At 36.0% G+C, this 18137-nt stretch overlaps 1 protein-coding gene across 1 annotated transcript in view; it reads left to right on the top strand.

Annotated features, from left to right (window-relative positions):
* LOC126369263 (uncharacterized) overlaps positions 1-4634 on the top strand; it is a 152692-nt gene extending 148058 nt beyond the window's left edge. Inside the window, exon 6 of the mRNA XM_050013617.1 lies at positions 1789-4634. Coding sequence (XP_049869574.1) covers positions 1789-1892 — 104 coding nt within the window. The 3' untranslated portion in view covers positions 1893-4634. The remainder of the gene's footprint in view (positions 1-1788) is intronic.
* Positions 4635-18137: the final 13503 nt, after the last annotated feature.

Raw genomic sequence — 18137 nt, 5'->3', positions numbered from 1 at the left:
CCGACCCCATCAACCCTGATGTCAGGGTTATTATTGAGTAACAATTACTCACTTCAATCAGTAAGAAGTAACCGGGACCAACGGCCTAACCTGCCTTCCGAAGCTCGGAGCATCTTACTTTTGGACAATCAGGTAATCAGCCTCTATGTCCTAACTAAACTGGGGAAAGCATATTGTTTTTATCTTCATCGATATTCGAACTCGGCACCTCCGGATCGTTAGCACAACATTCAACCGTGGCTATCAGTACGAGTACGGTTGACATTCCCTTACGTTAAGATTATACACATAACTCAATGTCCATAAAGATTACGTCACTAAAAGAAAATTAGCAGCCACGCCTATTCCAGTTCTCAGATGTACTTAAATTATGAACCCGGTAGAGAACTAAATAACGCCACGAAAAATATGACCATTATTATTGCATTCAAAGATACAGTCAGCTCACAAATGGAAATGGATTTATAAAACTATTCAGATTCCGTCTGGTGAATATCTCATAAAGCGTATCTTGCGTTCTAGCAACAATGAGAAAGCTTACTATAAATTGTGAACATTCACAAAAGATACGTTCCGCTGGATGATATAAGCACCTACTTTTAATATGAAAGATGCTCGAAAAATGTTGTAATAATACGAGGAGTCTTGGTTTCTTTGATATTCTCTTCTCAACACTGGTGTCACTGAACCTGATCAACACTGGTGTCAGAGTTACTATTGAGCCACCATAGCCCCTCCTGGTATGGCTTTTACATCAGTAATACCTTCCGAAGTACGGATCATCTACTTTCGGTCAATGTTGTGATCACCTGGAAGGTCCCGGTCTTCTAACCCAAACTCCGCTGGAGCAGCTTGTTTGACTATGCTCCATACCCCCTCTGATTCATTGATGGGAGACCTGTGTCCAGCAGCGGGATTTATACAGGTTATATATCTAAGTATTTCTACCAAAACTGAAGGCATTCCTGAAGTCAGACACTAACTTAATACAAATTCTAACTACTCGTACCTCGGGGAATCCATTTTCAGATGATTGCGAGTAATTACAAACCATTATAATAATAGACTTAGCCCTGGGGCCTTCTCCTACGTATTATTACACTTTTAACTCTCGTACTAACAGTATTTTGTCTACGAAACTTTAAATTTTATTACAAACTAAACGAAATTCCATTTAATTCATGGATTTTCGTCATAATTATCACTACTCGTTGATGCCGTTGATAAAGCGTTTACGAAACACGACAGCGTAATATATAATGCATCAATTCTATGACAAGCCGCCATTGCTAGCCCTTTGATGACGTAAGTGTTACCACTGTGTTACCATTAAATTGGTATCTCTAACATTCCAAGGACGTATATTTTATTATTGAAAATTAAGTGAATTACTGACTAATGTATGTAATTACTATTACTTCTCACATATGTAAAATGCATAACTTTTGAGCATACCTGGTTTTCTTATAACATAATAATATGATGACTATACATTTTACCCGACTGAGGAGATACAAAAAGGAGGGTTATAAGTTCGTAACTTCGAAACCACCACATACACTCACTACTCACTAGCTACGTTTAAGTCCCATGTCATAGGGGCGTGTCATTTGCCACTAATCAGGCATAAATCCTGGAAACCGCGTGATAAAGAAAATAAAAAATAAAAAACATATTTTTTTTTACAGGCCCATAACGATCTAAATAAGGTTACTAGGTTAAGTGTATCATAATTATGAAAGAGCTTCATTTGCACGTTTAAAAAATATTTTCTTTTTTTTGTTTCAGATGCGGCGTCAAGCGGCAGTGGCTCTATATACAGGTTTCATGTTGAGATGACACTGTGGACGTTAGCGCTACTTCTAAAATTCAAGTGCCTTTTAGTGAACTAATAAACTAAATTGAAAAAAAAAAATATATTGAAAATTAAAAGACGAATTATGACATACGTATTCGTATAAACGACAGCTGTGACAGTGTGTTATAACATAATCAAAATTATATAATATATATTATAAATAAGTAATATTTAAGAAGGAAATAGGATGAACGTTATTTTAAAATTGCGTCAACCAATCAAATGCCTCGGCGATCACGTCATACTTCGTGATTGGTTCGTCAAGCGTTGCCATTCGTGAACCAAACGTTGTGATTGGTTGAAGCTTAGATTACGTCACTGAAATCCTCTTTTCTTCTTAAAATTTAAATAATCTAAGCAAATATCTCTTTCTTTTCTATAATCACCTTCAATTTTTTTCCTATGCACTCTTTTAACTGTTAAAACACGGAGAGTATAAATGGATATTTAATGAGAAGTTTTTTTTGCTAAGTTTTGTTTGTTTTCTTTTACTTCTTCTTAATTACTTTAGCTTCGCCTGTGTGGCCAGATAAAGAAGTTTCTTTTTGCTCCACAACTTAAAAGCAGGTACGAAATTATTTAAGAGAAATCAGGAAATATCTTTTCAGTGGCCTTTATTTCTAATTTTATTTTAAGTTATACTTGTCATTTTCTTATCCACCGAATTTATGAATAAACCGGACAAATCAAATAGGCACCTTGCTGAGGCAGCCCGTTTGACATGTGCTCTCAATTTAATTCTGTCGGATTAATGGCCAATGTTAAATTTTAACAGGGTTGTTTATTTCTACTTTAAATTGACGTGTTTTCCATAAATATGCCTGTCGATTACCTGCCTTCTTCCTTTTCGGCGGGTAAAAATATAATAGGCATAACATAAAATTTTAGACAGTATGTATTAGAATCGACTCCATAAATACATATTTATACAAATATGTATGTTATACCTGTATAGAATTTATTTTCCCGATTTACGTATAAAATATTATTTTCAAATCGAAGCTAAATTCACAAAATGTAAATCAACCGATTTAAATTAGACCTTCGTTATCTTGCTGTTTACATTCTAAACGAAACGATATTTGTCCGGGGGTTCCCGAAACACCCTGGGATTTCCCGGAATTCTATTTTAGACCGTGAATCAATTAATAACCACCGTTCGTTTGACACTTGCCCCTAAAATTGATGTTGTGTCATTATTTTGGGGTTTCCATAGTAATGGCCCTAGCTTATACCTCTTGGCTCTCAGCTCCGAGTTTAATATAAGCTGGAGGAATTAAAATGGAACTCGTAATGGATGGGATCCCTTAAACGTGACCCAAAGAGTAGGGTATATTATTTTTGCTATGTTTCCTTCTCTCTAAAGTTTATCTACCAATTTTTGGTATAGTTGCGTATAAATATGAACCATATTATTATCAACTTGGTTCTAATTGCTTTCATTCAAAAAAAAACTTGTTTTATTTTGCTGCAGACATCGGTTTTAGTTCTTTTTTAGATATTTTTAAACGAATAAGCTTTGACTTCAAAAACATATTGTTCAATGAGACATAAAAATGACGAATAAACACAGGCGAAGTAAAAAATCATCTTTGATATTTATTAGTGTCTAAGTACTATTTGTTCTTAACCAAATTTATCCCATTTGGGATAAAACTTCCATTTACTCCAATTTAAGCTTCTGTTGTTTAAAAAAAATATCTAAGATATATATTATTTTTTCGGTGTGAATGCTAACAAGTCACTTGAATACCTACTTTGCTCAAAGTTGTAATTAAACCGACAGGTCTAAATAGTATGATTGTAACAAATTATGTGAGAGATAAGCACGACTGAACAATCATCTTGTATCTTATAAATTATAGAAATGTACATAGAAATCTCTAACTTTATTAATATAGGATTTTAATTTGATTTCCCCTTTTTTTCGAGGTCGCCTCACACGTGAGGTATTAGGGTGGCTTCAAATTAGTCGCAACACGATAGTCGCGGACAACAACGCGACTAATTTGAGGCCTTATGTAGATAATAAAATTGTGTGTGCGTCGACCTTTCCTATCGATTTGTATGACAACGATGAAATTATAATTAACTATAATATAAAATAAGTATATATGTTGAGAGTTATATACGATGCAGTGTGATATATTTGGGATATTGTTTCTGTAAATATGTCAATGTGCCAATAATTTAAGTAAAGAGGATTGTTTAAAATTGAATATTGATGTTTAAATATTGATTAAATGTTGTCAATTTGTAAATATTGGTGTGCTCTCGGCTATATAGGTTGCTATTACGAATATGTAAAAGGGTCTGTTTGTTTGTAGGTACCTACTGAAATTAAATGTTAAGTACACATCAAAAATAAACATGTCAGATAAGCTTTATTCTATTAAATAAATAATTTGCATATTGTTATAATCATCAGTGGTTTCTCCTCACATCTTTCGTTTCTACTCATATTTCGAGCTTGCTTTTTATAAATAAATAAATCAATAAAATTATTAAACTAAAAACGAAAAAAGAAATTATTAATTGTTGTTTTATTGGGTATTGTTGAAGAATGTTGCAGATATATTAAATAGATTCCAAAATTACGTAACTCTCAAGTGTTCAGCTATAATCGTACCTATTAACCTAAAGTCGAAAGTACACTAAATATTATTAAATCATCTATTGTACAGGATAACACAAAATGTCTGAATGTCATTATATAAATAAAATCATTGCCAACAATGTCTTTTTCATTGATGCTCAAAATATCACCTATTTCTTTTGAGTATAGTTCTTCTTCTATCGTATGGGTTGTGAGGTGGATTACCAACCTCTACAACCCTGGTATCAGGGTTATTATTGAGCCGCCAAAGGCCCCTGACATGGTTCATGTAACGATTACTTACTTACATCGGTAAGTAGTAACCGAGACCAACGGCTTAACGTGCCTTGCGAAGCACGGATCATCTTACTTTCGAACAATCAGGTGATCAGCCTGTCCTAACAATACTTGGGATCATAAAGTGATTTGCGTGATATGTCCCCACCGGGATTCGTACTCGGTGCCTCCGGATCGTAAGCCTAAAGCTACACCACTGAACCACGGAGGCTGTTAGCCTATAATAGCAACAATACTAATATTTAATGTCGGAAAAAAGGCAGTCGTGCTAGCATAATGTGGTCACGGAGCAAATTATTCAATCATCGGCCATTTTGTTTGTATTTATACAACGATTATATCAGGTAGGCGAGTTGAAATAATTTCTGAATAAGCTTGATGATAGATGAGTGTATTGAAACGCGGTAATTACTTACTGGGCTGATACGATCTTTTCGTTTATTATAATACATTTTTATTTTTTTCTTCGATGTATATCACACTTTTGTGTTACCTATTACGAACGCCTTAGACTGAAATTCGCCTAGATATAATTTGTCAAGTACTTTAATATTATTTTAACGTCACCAGTATTGCGTGGTTCATCGTCATTTAAACAACTTAACTAAACTAAAAGCGGGGCGCAGGAATTTATATACTTATCATGAAACCGCTTTAGGACGGTTGCAACATCAGTCATAACAACTTTTAAGTTTCTAAATGAATGAACAGTTTATTGCACATATCTGTACATCGTTGACCACTCAATTATTTGTATTTCTCGTGTAAGTTGTTTTTATTATATGTTTTGATTGTAAGTTATGTGTTACTCCGTGTATATACATATATTTATATTAAACATATATTTGTTATTTGTTTTATATTTGTTACTGTTGTGTCCCTTTATAATAAACGTTTCTTTCTTTCTTTATCATTTTATATTTTTTTCTTTACGAATAATCGTAATAAAACAAATTCGACATACATTGTTGGGATTCGAACATGTGACCTCAAAATGAGAGGTAAGTGTTCTACCAACTGGGCTACCACGGCTCTGTGACCTGTGGTCACATCACGTTTTATTTAAATAGACATCCTAAGTTGCTAACACCAGGGTTATTGGGGCTGGTATACCACCTCACAACTCACACGGTAGAAGAAGATGTCCACATTGAAATGCGAGTGCCAGTATTCTATTTAGTGTCCACCTAGGAAGGCGTCTTCAATTAGAAATCAGAATCATTTATTTAACATCATGGATAAACTTGTTGAAGGTCAATGTAACATTTTTGAATTTACGTCATTTCGCAAGGTGTTATGGCTGAGGAGAAGAAATGACAGGAAACTGCAACAGCATCACTTCTTTTAAATCCATAAGGCTACATTACAAGTTATTTAATAACTAGAGGAACACATTCAATGCCAGACAATTTTGTCATTTAGGTAATCATTAATCTCATCACCAGCCCATTAACGTCCCCACTGCAGGGGCACGGGCCTTCCTTATGGATGGATAGGGAGATCGGGCCTTAAAACCACCACGCGAGCCCAGTGCGGATTGGTGGTTATTAACGACTGCTAATGCAACTGGGACCAACGGCTTAACGTGCCTTCCGAAGCACGGAGGAGCTCGAGATGAAAACTTTTTTTTGTGGTCACCTATCCTATGACCGGCCTTTGCGAAAGTTGCTTAACTTCAACAATCGCAGACCGAGCGCGTTTACCGCTGCGCCACCGAGCTCCTCTTACCGCTGCGCCACCGAGCTCCTCATTAATCTAATTTCAATAAACTGAATAATCTTATCTTCGCGCTTGATCTGTTCCAGTTGGTTGAAAATTGTTTAGAAAGGACCCCGTGTACCGGCCAATCAATGAGCCCTTTCAAGAATGGAACATTCCGTCGTCTGTTCAAAATAATCGGGAGACGAGTCTTTGTTCAACCGTGAATATTGTAATTAACATTTAAGTAATACTTACTACGTGTTTCAGAGGTATGCGGGCTGGCCTTTGACGGGTCAATAATAACCCTGACACCAGGGTTGATGAGGTGGGTAACTTCCCTCACAACCCACACGATAGAAGAAGATCAAAGACTTTGCACTCTCGCCGTTTTCGAGTACTCTTGACCTGGTATTTCTTTAAAATATCCTGGATCTGATGGCGGTACGCCTAGGCCTTCCACTTCCCCTTCCAACTCTACCACTTACACATTATAACTCGTTTTCATAAGTCTACCTGCTTTCATTCATTCTCTCTACATGTCTGACCCATCTAAGCATCCTTTTCTCAATTTTCTTTCACACCACAACACTCCCTAACTCTCTCAGGCTTTTCTTATTCTATCAATCACAGTCATCAGCCAATATCCTCCTCAACCCATCATATTACGTGTAAGTTTGTGTATTTAATAGATTCCAGAATGTTCTTGGATCACCCAAATATCGGCTATCTGTTTCAACAAGCAATTGTAACTTGCTTATTGCCTCTTCAACCTGACGGGTATTGTGATTAATGTGTTGGGGGGAAGAAAGTGATACATAAACTACTGTTCTGGTTTTATACAGGGGGATAAAAAAGGCCACATCGAAGCAATTCATCTAAAAAAACAAGATTGCAATTTGACATTTGCGCATATAAAATTAAGTGCGCAATGCAAACGAATGTCGAATAGCAATATTGCTTTCTTAGATGAATTGCTTCGATGTGGCCATTTTAACCCCCCAGTTCCATAATACAGGGTGTTAGTGACATCGTAACAAATACTGGGGGGGGGAGGAATTCCGCTTGATAACTGGTCTGAATCATCCCTTAAAGTTTTCGTTACGATGTCACTAACACCCTGTGTACATGTTTGTATATAATTATATAACATAGTTCTGTGGAGTTCGCCTTATATGGTTAGTCAAATCAAAATCAAAGCTCGGATAGGTGTGGGCGCTTAGCTCGTCGGTGCGATGGATGTACATCAGACTACCACAATCAGGATATAGGTGTTATTTTAGGCCGACTGGTTATGAAAACTAACATAGGATAACCTAGGATAACATTTATGAAACAAATAAAAGAGAAGGTGCAGGTCGTGTCGTATCGGGAGGTGAAGGTTTTGGCGGGAAGAAGAGAGGAATGGCGATTACTCCACCGACAAGAGCTCAGCTCTTAAATAGAGAGAGGAAGAGGGTTATGAAAACTATTCAATCACGTGGAAGTCCACTCACTTCAGTATCGTGGTGGACTATTTTCCACCAATCATCATTTTCGACATTCTATTTATCAGTATAGTTATGAAATTTTATCATATTTCATTGACATTGTATTCTGAAAACTGATATCTTAATTGTTTTCGTTTCTTTTTATGTTACTTATATTTAAACTTTTACTTTCTCAGGCCCACTGGATTTAAAAAAAAATAGATTGTCTGCAGGAAAAAGACGCAAACGTTATGATAAAGAGAGCTTTATTACCTAGCCTTTAGGCAGATGGTATAAAAGTGAAAAATAGAACAATTTAAAAAATAAGTAAATAAACGTCATAAAAACGGCCAGTGTTTTACGATTTCGTTATTTCGCACTTACCCGTTTTCAGGGAAAACCCGCAATTCCCCGTTCTGAATAAGATTATTTCCATGTACTGTTTTCTGTCATTGTTATAATGTTTGCTCATAACTCCTAAACAAATACAAAAAAGCAAGTAAATGCTAAAAAAATAGAACCGCGTTTTCCATCCATTCTATCTCCATAAAAAGACTCCGATTCCGAAAAATCAATCACTCAAAAGGTAAAACAGTTCTCTCCAATACCATTTATCTCGTATTGATAATAAAAAATTGAGTTTGAATTGGATGTGGTTCGAAAATTTCGATAGAGCACAAAAAATAGATATTGCGTTATTTGTGCATTGAGCACATATGCCAGATTGAATGTAGATTGTATGAACCATAAACAAAGCTTTGTACAACTGCTGGCACCTTTTTTATAGAGGAAACACATCATGATATTTCATCTTTTGTTATTCGATTGTGATTCTTTTGTTATTATACTTATAAAAAAATTTCCTGTACCCAAAGGTTGCCTGGAAGAAATTGCTGCATGAACAATAAGGCCGCCTGTTGTGCTTTACTGTATATGCTGTCCTTATCTCTGTATTTTGTGTCCATCGTGCTCAATAAAGTATTTTATCTATTTATCTATCTATCCTCTATGGACTTAAGAGACTTTTAGGCGGGAACGGAAACGGGACGGATGCTTTCTTCAATGAATAATCTTAATAATCAATACGAAGTGGTGTTTTGTGGTTCATGATCGCATTAAGTTAGTTGGAAAACATTCGAATTAGTGTTATTATATCGGAATATTTTTCAAATATCTTGGAAGTATAGTAAATAGTGACTCTAGATGCACACAAGACATAATAGCCAGAATTGCAATAGCCAAACAAGCATTAAACAGGAAAAAATACATTTTGAAAACCAAAAACATATCATTAAAAATAAGGAAACGGTTTATTAAATCATATATTTGGAGCATTGCACTCTATGGAAGTGAAACGTGGACTATGACACAGAGAGACAGAGAGAGGTTGGAAGCGTTTGAGATGTGGTGTTGGCGAAGGATGGAGGGTATAAGCTGGACTAAAATGGTGTCAAATGAAAAAGTGCTGGAAAGAGTTGAAGAAAAGAGAACCATATTGAAGACTATAGAGAACCGGAGAGGAAATATGATTGGCCACCTGATACGACACGATTCATTTATAACAAACATTATAGAAGGAAAAATTGAAGGGAAGAGAGGAAGGGGTAGACCTAGGATAACATTTATGAAACAAATAAAAGAGAAGGTGCAGGTCGTGTCGTATCGGGAGGTGAAGGTTTTGGCGGGAAGAAGAGAGGAATGGCGGTTACTCCACCGACAAGAGCGCAGCTCTTAAATAGAGAGAGAGATCGGAATATTCGAAAGAAAGTATACCTATCTATTTTCGCTTCGTGCCAAGAAGTCGCGTCATAACTCGAAAGTTTATGCGGACTTTTGAATTAATTCGCTTTTTCGGATTCAGAGTAGGGCGTGCTCCGAGGGCGGGAGCTTATATTTCATCATTCATCGTCATCACCTTTCACGAACAAAAAATACGTGAGACATGGCTATACGTAAGTATGGGCATAGTTCCCTTTGCCTTGCCCTTCGGGGAAAACCAAAACAAAAAAAAATCTCTATGGCTAATTAAACGGATAAACTTGAGTGAGTCTACGGGGTCTACTTATTCCCAAAAAGGAAACGAATTTACATCCCTCAAAGGTGAAAACACGTTTTTGTTTATTTATTTTTATTCATGGAACTCCAACACACTATATTTCTTACATACTTACACGATATATTTTTTTGCGTATACAATTTCGAAATCCACGGCAATTATAGGAGTTTCGAAATTTTACCCACATTACAAAACTAAGTAAGAAAAAAAAGTAAATTTAAAAAGTAAGTAAATTAACATAATAGAATACACTTTAAAGCGGCCAGACTGTCACCAAATACATCAACTGTAGAATTTTTACTTTGACAGTAGTTCTACTGTTTATCTAACAGTTTATTGCAGCCAAAAACAGAACGTCTACAGTAAGTTCTTAGATTTTTATTTTTAGACATTTGGAGACAGATGATTTTCTCAAATGCCAGATGATGATGGTTGCTTAGAAGGGATTCCTACCCTAGACTTTAGTACTATTTATGTTCTTGTTGTTTATGGTCACTTTAGGGTACTTCTGTGCAATAACCCACCACCACCTTACCACCACCACCTTTACCACCTTTTTATATTTTATGTGTTCTCGCAAATAAATTGATTTGATTTGATTTAAAGTATTATTATTATTCTTATTGATATTGACGACCTCTGTGGTCCAGTGGTTGAGCGTTGGGTTCAAGATGTCCCGGTGGGGACATACTACAAAAATTACTTTGCGATACCTAGTTTGGTTAGGACAGTACAGGCTGATCACCTGATTGTCTGAAAGTAAGATGATCCGTGCCTCGGAAGGCACGTTAAGCCGTTGGTCCCGTTTACTACTTACTGATATTAAGTACGTAGTCGTTACATGAGCCATGTCAGGGGTCTTTGTCGGCTCAATAATAACCCTGATACCAGGTTTGACAAGGTTGGTAATCCACCTCACAACTCACACGATAAAAGAATTTTAGTTTTTACTTTTTTTATTAATTATAGACGGCGATACACACAGCAGAACAGAAAGCTCGGAGAGATGTGGGTAATTAAATAAGTTACTGCTATATGCGGCAAATCACGTTAAAAAATAATGTAGGTACTTAGTTTATATAACGATGGGTGTGCAAGTCAGACACGCACTTGACTGGCTTTTTTTATTATTCACTTTTAGTTCAACATAGAAACATCGTTATTAAAATACAATATGGCCGACATCTTTCACGAAGACATCGACCCGGTGAAAAGGCCGAGATGGTCCCATTTCCACACATCCAACACCGGCTCAACTATAAAGCCTATTGACAATAGCTTACGAATCATTTTCCACGTCACTTATTGAATTCAAATACCTTAGGGGCGTGAATGGAAATGCGTCTTTTCAAAGTGCGCCTAAGGTTCATGATCTTTATTGGGTGGCCTGATACTTCAATATTTTTGTCATCATCATCATCAATTTAAGAGCCACGCTCTTGTCGGTGCAGCATTTTCCATGCTACTTTTTAGGGAAAGAAAGGACTTGGGCTTGGGCTTTTTGGGGTTGCCGGAGGGTTTTTTTTTTGGGAGGCATTATTTTTGTAAATTTATTTACAAATGATAACCAACGTGTTACATAACTATTTTTGATAGATTGACAAAAGTTTTATACTAAAGCTATGTTACATAACACACTAAAAGGCTACCACAGCATGCTTATTAGAAACACATTATAAATTGTTTGGACAAAATTATCTACATAGTTTATAAAAAAAAATGTATTGCACTACAATTAAAAGAAAAAATCTATAGACTTAAAAACAATAAATAATTATCTTATTAAAAGATAATACTTTCGTATCAAAACCGGCTTCAGATTGTCTTCTGATTGCTTGTCGATTTGCCTACCTACCTCTTAGGGATTACGGGGCGTCTTTGTGCATACACGTATATAACGCGCGTAAAAACGGAACCGGGTGAGAGCTCTCAGCGCTCCCCATTTGTCCGGCCAGGTAGTTAATACCATTTGCGGCAAACCTTCAATAAGTCACGTCAAAAAAAGTAAAAGCGGACAGTTTATTAATCATTATTCATGAATATATTTCTAAGTCTCAGTTCAACCCTGTAATAATATTCACAAACGCAAGAAATGACACAATAAAACATTTCTATTTCTTTTTAGTTTTATTTTCTATAAGTTCGACTTCCGGCTTGGCGGCCTTCGTCTTTTAATACACCATAGACGTATATACGGCTGAATGACGCCTCGTTGAATGGCTAACCCTGAGCTCATGGGTTTATTTAGTTTAAGCCCGGCTTTATAGGTTTAAGGAGAGGTAGGTAACTAGTTCTGTAATGGATATAAATATTTTGAATTCGGTTGAAATACGCACACTGTGACGTCATAGAAAAACGTGATAAAATTTCGGACTTATTAGAATAGAATAGAATAACTTTATTACGTTTACGTTACGTTTATTATTACGTTTTTCTTTCATAAATAAGTTAAATAGAAAAATAAAATGTTTTTAATTAGTTTTAGTTCTGTCTTTATTTAGAAATTAGAATTTTAAAAACTATTGAACCTAGTTTACGAGCCAATTGAAACGTCTAAGTGGATAGTAGTTGACTTTTATGTTTTAAGCGCTTCGTATTTTGCTGTCAACGTATTATATTGCACAATAATGTATAATAAAATTCTCCTATTTTTATAATGTCACAATAAGCATCGTTTTTCCGAATACGAACGAATGGTAATTTCCATGTTCATCAATGATTACATTTTTCGCGTATCAGAATTCGAATTCGGAACTATGTTCTTTATTGTTGCGCTAGTCACGCGGGAATCGAAACAAAACACTTATATTTTGTGTATTTGGAAACATTCGGATGTGTCACTATGTTAAGTGTTTGACATGAAACAAAAATGTCCTTATCTATTCGACTACAGTGATTATAATTCCAAACAACACTGAAAATTTTAACACCGAGTACCGACAATTTCGGCATGCTCGATATGACATGCTCGTAGCGTATTATAAAGTTTTTTTTCTTTCCCCGGCTAGCAAAGAAGTACCTCCTCCGATTAAGTGAATAACATAAACTACCTGCCTAATAATACGTCTCCCTGCTGGGTACAGACAGTGTTTTCATCATAACTCGACTAGCGTTAAAAATATCATAGAAAACTGGTAAGTTTCATTGTAAAATACTATCCTTCTGCTCCGCAGTTGTGCCTGCGGTTATTACCCGAGGGAACCCGATATTACACCGTGGTAAAAAGGAGTTCGTGTTCAAACGAAGACTGCTACCTTTCTGACAATAAAACAATTGAATAAAGTACTTTATAAACTAAATTACTTCTAGAGTGAGAAGGTAAGTAGAGCAAGTAAATGTCAAAACGCGAGTTGTCAAATTTGACAGACGTGTTAAGGTTCCTCGTTCACGCATCGACTTATGGCGGCTTGAACATGATAAGTGTTGCGGCACGCTGAGAGGATAGGATATGGTATCCCGACGTGCCGGCAGAGTAGGGGAATGATTGGTGATGACGATGATAAAGTAGAAGCAACAGCAAGCAGTAGTAGTATAGTTTATTAAAAAACACTTCACAAACTTAGTAACATAGTCACAAACATAATAGTTCACAATATACACATTTCACAAAAGAATCAAGACTTAGGAATTAGAGGGCACGGCCCTAAACAGTATAATATACTTGTTGTTTTAATGAAGGTCGGGGATGCAGTGAGTCAAAAGTGAGTAAAATGAAAGGAAATGCGAATGGAATGGAATGAGAATTTCGTAATTTAAAATGATGATGGTCCGAACAAAAGGCCATGTGCAGAGTTTGTATTCTGCTACAGTGTGTCACACACATGATGTTAAAAAATATCAATTTTCTCATTTCTTATGAAAATAGGTATCTGTTTTTTTCTTTTTCTTGGCTTTTTCTATAACCAATATACAATAATTAGATATTCCCTTTGGGGTGCGACTCTAGATAAAATCGTGTATGTCTCGGTATTCGCGTGCTTGGTACACTCGACAACCTTATTTTACATCGCGACGTACCTTATTTTACAACGACCTTATTTTATATCGCGTCGCGTCAGACATGGTCTGGTCTTCAGACCACTCTTGATTTCTGTGTTGTCCTTTACATCCATCTTAGGACTTGTGTTCAAACCGCTCTTGATTCCCATGTTGTTTTTTCCTAAGTCCTGTCAACCACGTCTGTTTCTCGAATTTCAAATTTGAATTTAGAACCAACGTTAGAAAAGACTGGTGTTTTTTTTATTCGCTCCCAGAACAGCGTAGTAGCTACTTGGGCAATGGCATAATATCAGTGTTGCGAAGAGTTGGTACTGGTACCATACTCTTGGCAACAATATGCTGAGTTAGTCCCATTTCCCTGGGCAGTCATAAATTGTTCATCATCCCCCTATCATTATGCCGTTTTTCAAAGGGTCTGCTTACCTCACCTGAAGTTTTGACAGCTCCGGTTTTTTACAGAAGCGACTGCCTGTCTGACCTTTCAACCCGCGAATGGAAAACCAGCCCAATACAAGTTAGGCTTCCTCCGAAAATGCATTTGTCGGGAATGTGGATTTCCTCACGATGTTTCCTTTCACTGCTGAGCACGTGATAATCATTTATGATCTAAACATTGGTTTAGGCCTGTTTATTCTATTATACTTCTATCCACAAAACAAGGTAAGTACACACATTCACTTGATACCACTTTTCTATATTGCAGGATTAAAAATAGTTTTCCAATTTTAATAAAAGTGTAATACACTAGACGCGACAAACACGGACCATGCACTGCGCCGGTCAGGGCAAACATAGTAATGGAATTTTCCAAAATTGCCTCGTAATCACTTCATCTCTTTGCCAATGGAAGAAATTAAGTTTTTTTTTTCGGCGCGGATTTTGGATAGGGTTTTAGTTTATAAAATATCCAGGTGGAAAAAAATCTGATAGTAAAACAAAGCGAAAATATTCGAATTCTGTCTGCGTTTTACATTTATCGACTCTAAAATCCATGTAATGAGAGATACTTTTTTTAATACCTGGTACAACACCAACATCGCAGTACAACTCGGAAAGGCCGCTAGCATGATGGGTTCCTTTGGACCAGGTCACACTCGAAACTCTTGAGCACATCTTCTTCTTCTTATCGAGTAGTAGTGATGTGGATTACCAACCTCATCAACCCTGGTGGTTGGTTAGGGTTATTATTGAGCCGCCAAAGGCCCCTGACATGGCTCATGTCACGACTTACATCAGTAAGTAGTAACCGAGAACAACAGCTTAACGTGCCTTCTGAAGCACGGATCATCTTACCTAGTATTATATGATCTGTGATCTTACTATCCGAAAATCAGGTGATCAGCCTGTAATGTTGTAACCAAACTAGGAATCACAAAGTGACTTTTATGTGAGCACATAAACTTTAAGAAAAAGTTACGGATATATTTTTTATTATTTTGGTCATCATCATCAATTTAAGAGCCACGCTCTTGTCGGTGCAGCACCTTCCATGCTACTTTTTTAGGGAAAAATAGGGCAGTGGTTTCCCTCTTGCCTTGCGCCCCGCAGTACTCTGTTTGACGCAAGTGGGATGGCGCCCAGAGATTATTTTGGTACTTACCTAATAAATTATATTATAATTTATCCTCTGCCACTAACATGCTTCTCAAAGCACAAACATTAATTATTTCAACTCGGATTCTAAAGAGAAAACACCAGTTTTTTACGGCTTTACAAGATCAAACTATTCTCGACAGCCTGAAGGTACTCAGAAAATAATGTTAGAAATATTTTATTATATCTAAATATTAAAAATGTAAGCACAACATTTTTGTACTGACGAATAAAATTATACTTTTAAAAGAAGACGTTTAAAATATCACCTAAAACGTCTTAACTGAGTGATTTATTCAGGCTCTTAGCATTTTAGTGCTTTTAAAAATATCTTAGATGTAGTATTTAACGACTGTTTGTAGAACCGTCCCTTTGGGTTGCTTTAGAAAATTTATAAAATGTATTTGATGTTGTATGTTTTTATCATGGGTTAGTATGAAGTAAAGAGAAAGGGAATCTCAACTCGTCTGTGTATATTTTTTTAATGCAAAGAGGTTGACCAGTGGCTATTTAATTTAAAAAAATATTTTTTTATACAGTTAACAGTAAGCTTGGTGAGGTGTGCGTAGGTACTTAGTTCACCTTGAAATAGATGTACCTCTGCCTACCCCAATTGGGATATAGTTGTGAGCTTATGTGTAAGAAGAATTTACTTGTATGTGTGTAAGTTTCTTCTGAAGTGTCACGGATTCAAATCCCGACTCCGGCTCGAAACCTGAATTCGATTTTATGGATTGGAATTCATGTTTGGTTCATAGGCGTTTTCCGAATAGGCCTAACAGGGATTCATTCGAATTCATTCGGTTTTATTCGGATTCTTTACCATAAATTTTATAGCGTTAAAGAATTTTTATCCCAAAAATATTGAATTGGAAAAATGTGGTGTAACTGATATAAATGATAATTATTGGAAATGTTTATGTAACAATATTTGCATGCTATTGTTGATAGCTGATAAGGAGAGACTTTTATGAGCATCCATCTATTAATGTACCCTTTTCAAAAGCAAATAAAGAGTATTTCTATTTCTTTGGACTCATTAAGTATATGAAAAAAAAAATACATTTACGACACACATATACATTTACAACATTAATATATAGTTGGAAAACATAAAGGTATATGGGTGCCGCAGCTCACCAAAAAAGGCCAGGGTTCAGTGAAAATTTATCCAGAGGGCAACACTGATTTGATTAGTGACCGATGACTAGTTGTACCATGACGATTTGTGTCGCCTAAAACAATATTTTCTAAAACATCAACAGTGGCTTACGTAACTTGAATGTACGAAAACCAGCCGAAGCAAAGATAAAGTAAAAGGTAAAAATATCGTCGAAAAAACAAAATGAATAATTTAATTCTTCTTCTATCATGTGGATTGTGAGGTGGAGTACCAACCTCATCAATCCTGGTGTCAAGGTCACTATTGAGCCGCCAAGGACCCCTGACATGGCTCTTGTAACGACTACTTACATCAGTAAGTAGTAACCGGGACCGACGGCTTAACGTGCCTTCCTAAGCACGGATTATCTTACTTTCGGACAATCAGGTGATCAGCCTGTAATATCCTAACCAAACTAGGGACCACAAAGTAATTTTGTGATATGTCCCCACCGGGAATCGAACCTGGGGCATCCGGATCGTGAGCCCAACGCTCAACCACTGGACCACGGAGGTCTAATAATACGGAGGAACGGAGTGTATGGGACATACCCATTTATGGTCAGTCACATCTCTAGCGCGAGCAAACCAACGCGTCTCAATGTTTGGATCTTGTAATTTAATATAGATTAGATTAGATTAGATTCATTTATTTCACATTTAGTTATACAACACATTTTAGAAAATGATAATAAAAGAATGTCAACAAAGAAGATAATAAATTAAATCAAAATGTCAAAAGATAATAAATCAATTACAATGTCATGGCTAATAATAATTATAAATTAATTATGTATAAAATAAAATTACATTCAAGTAATTACAATAAAATACAATGTCAATTTTTAATAAAATCGTCCACAGAATATAGCTCCATATCCAACAAAAGGTTTTTTAGACGGTGACCGAATGATACGTCACATACCTCATTTTTTATACTAGTGGGTAGTTGCCTAAGTAATACAGTTAATATCCGAAGTAATACAGTTCATTCGATTGTTTGTGTGGGGTTTTATTACAATTTACCAGCGCTCCCTACACATAGGTGGAATAATTTAATTGTATTTACCTCATTTAACAAGTTAAAAATAGTTTGTTACTAAGTAGAAATATATTTTTATAAAATAAATAATCAAATGACCCCTAAAAGCAAAGACGTTTGACCTCCTGCCAGCTCCGCCAAGTAAATAAGTGCAGTTTGAATATTTTAACAGCAGCTTCCTCTTCGAATGGGGCAGCTCAGAATAAGATATACAACGTACATCTACTCACAGCATGCAACTCTTGTCGTGACTTCAAATGTGGTACTTGAGACCTAGAATGTAGAGGTACAACTCGGAGAATAGCAACACAAAAATGCGCATGGAAATAAGTAAATAAGCATATTAGAGAAACCGCAAAAACCTCGTG

The sequence above is a fragment of the Pectinophora gossypiella genome, chromosome 8 (genome assembly GCF_024362695.1).
Source record: "Pectinophora gossypiella chromosome 8, ilPecGoss1.1, whole genome shotgun sequence".
NCBI lineage: Eukaryota > Metazoa > Arthropoda > Insecta > Lepidoptera > Gelechiidae > Pectinophora > Pectinophora gossypiella.
Note: the sequence above shows the minus strand (reverse complement) of the source record. Positions and strands in the feature narration are given on the sequence as shown.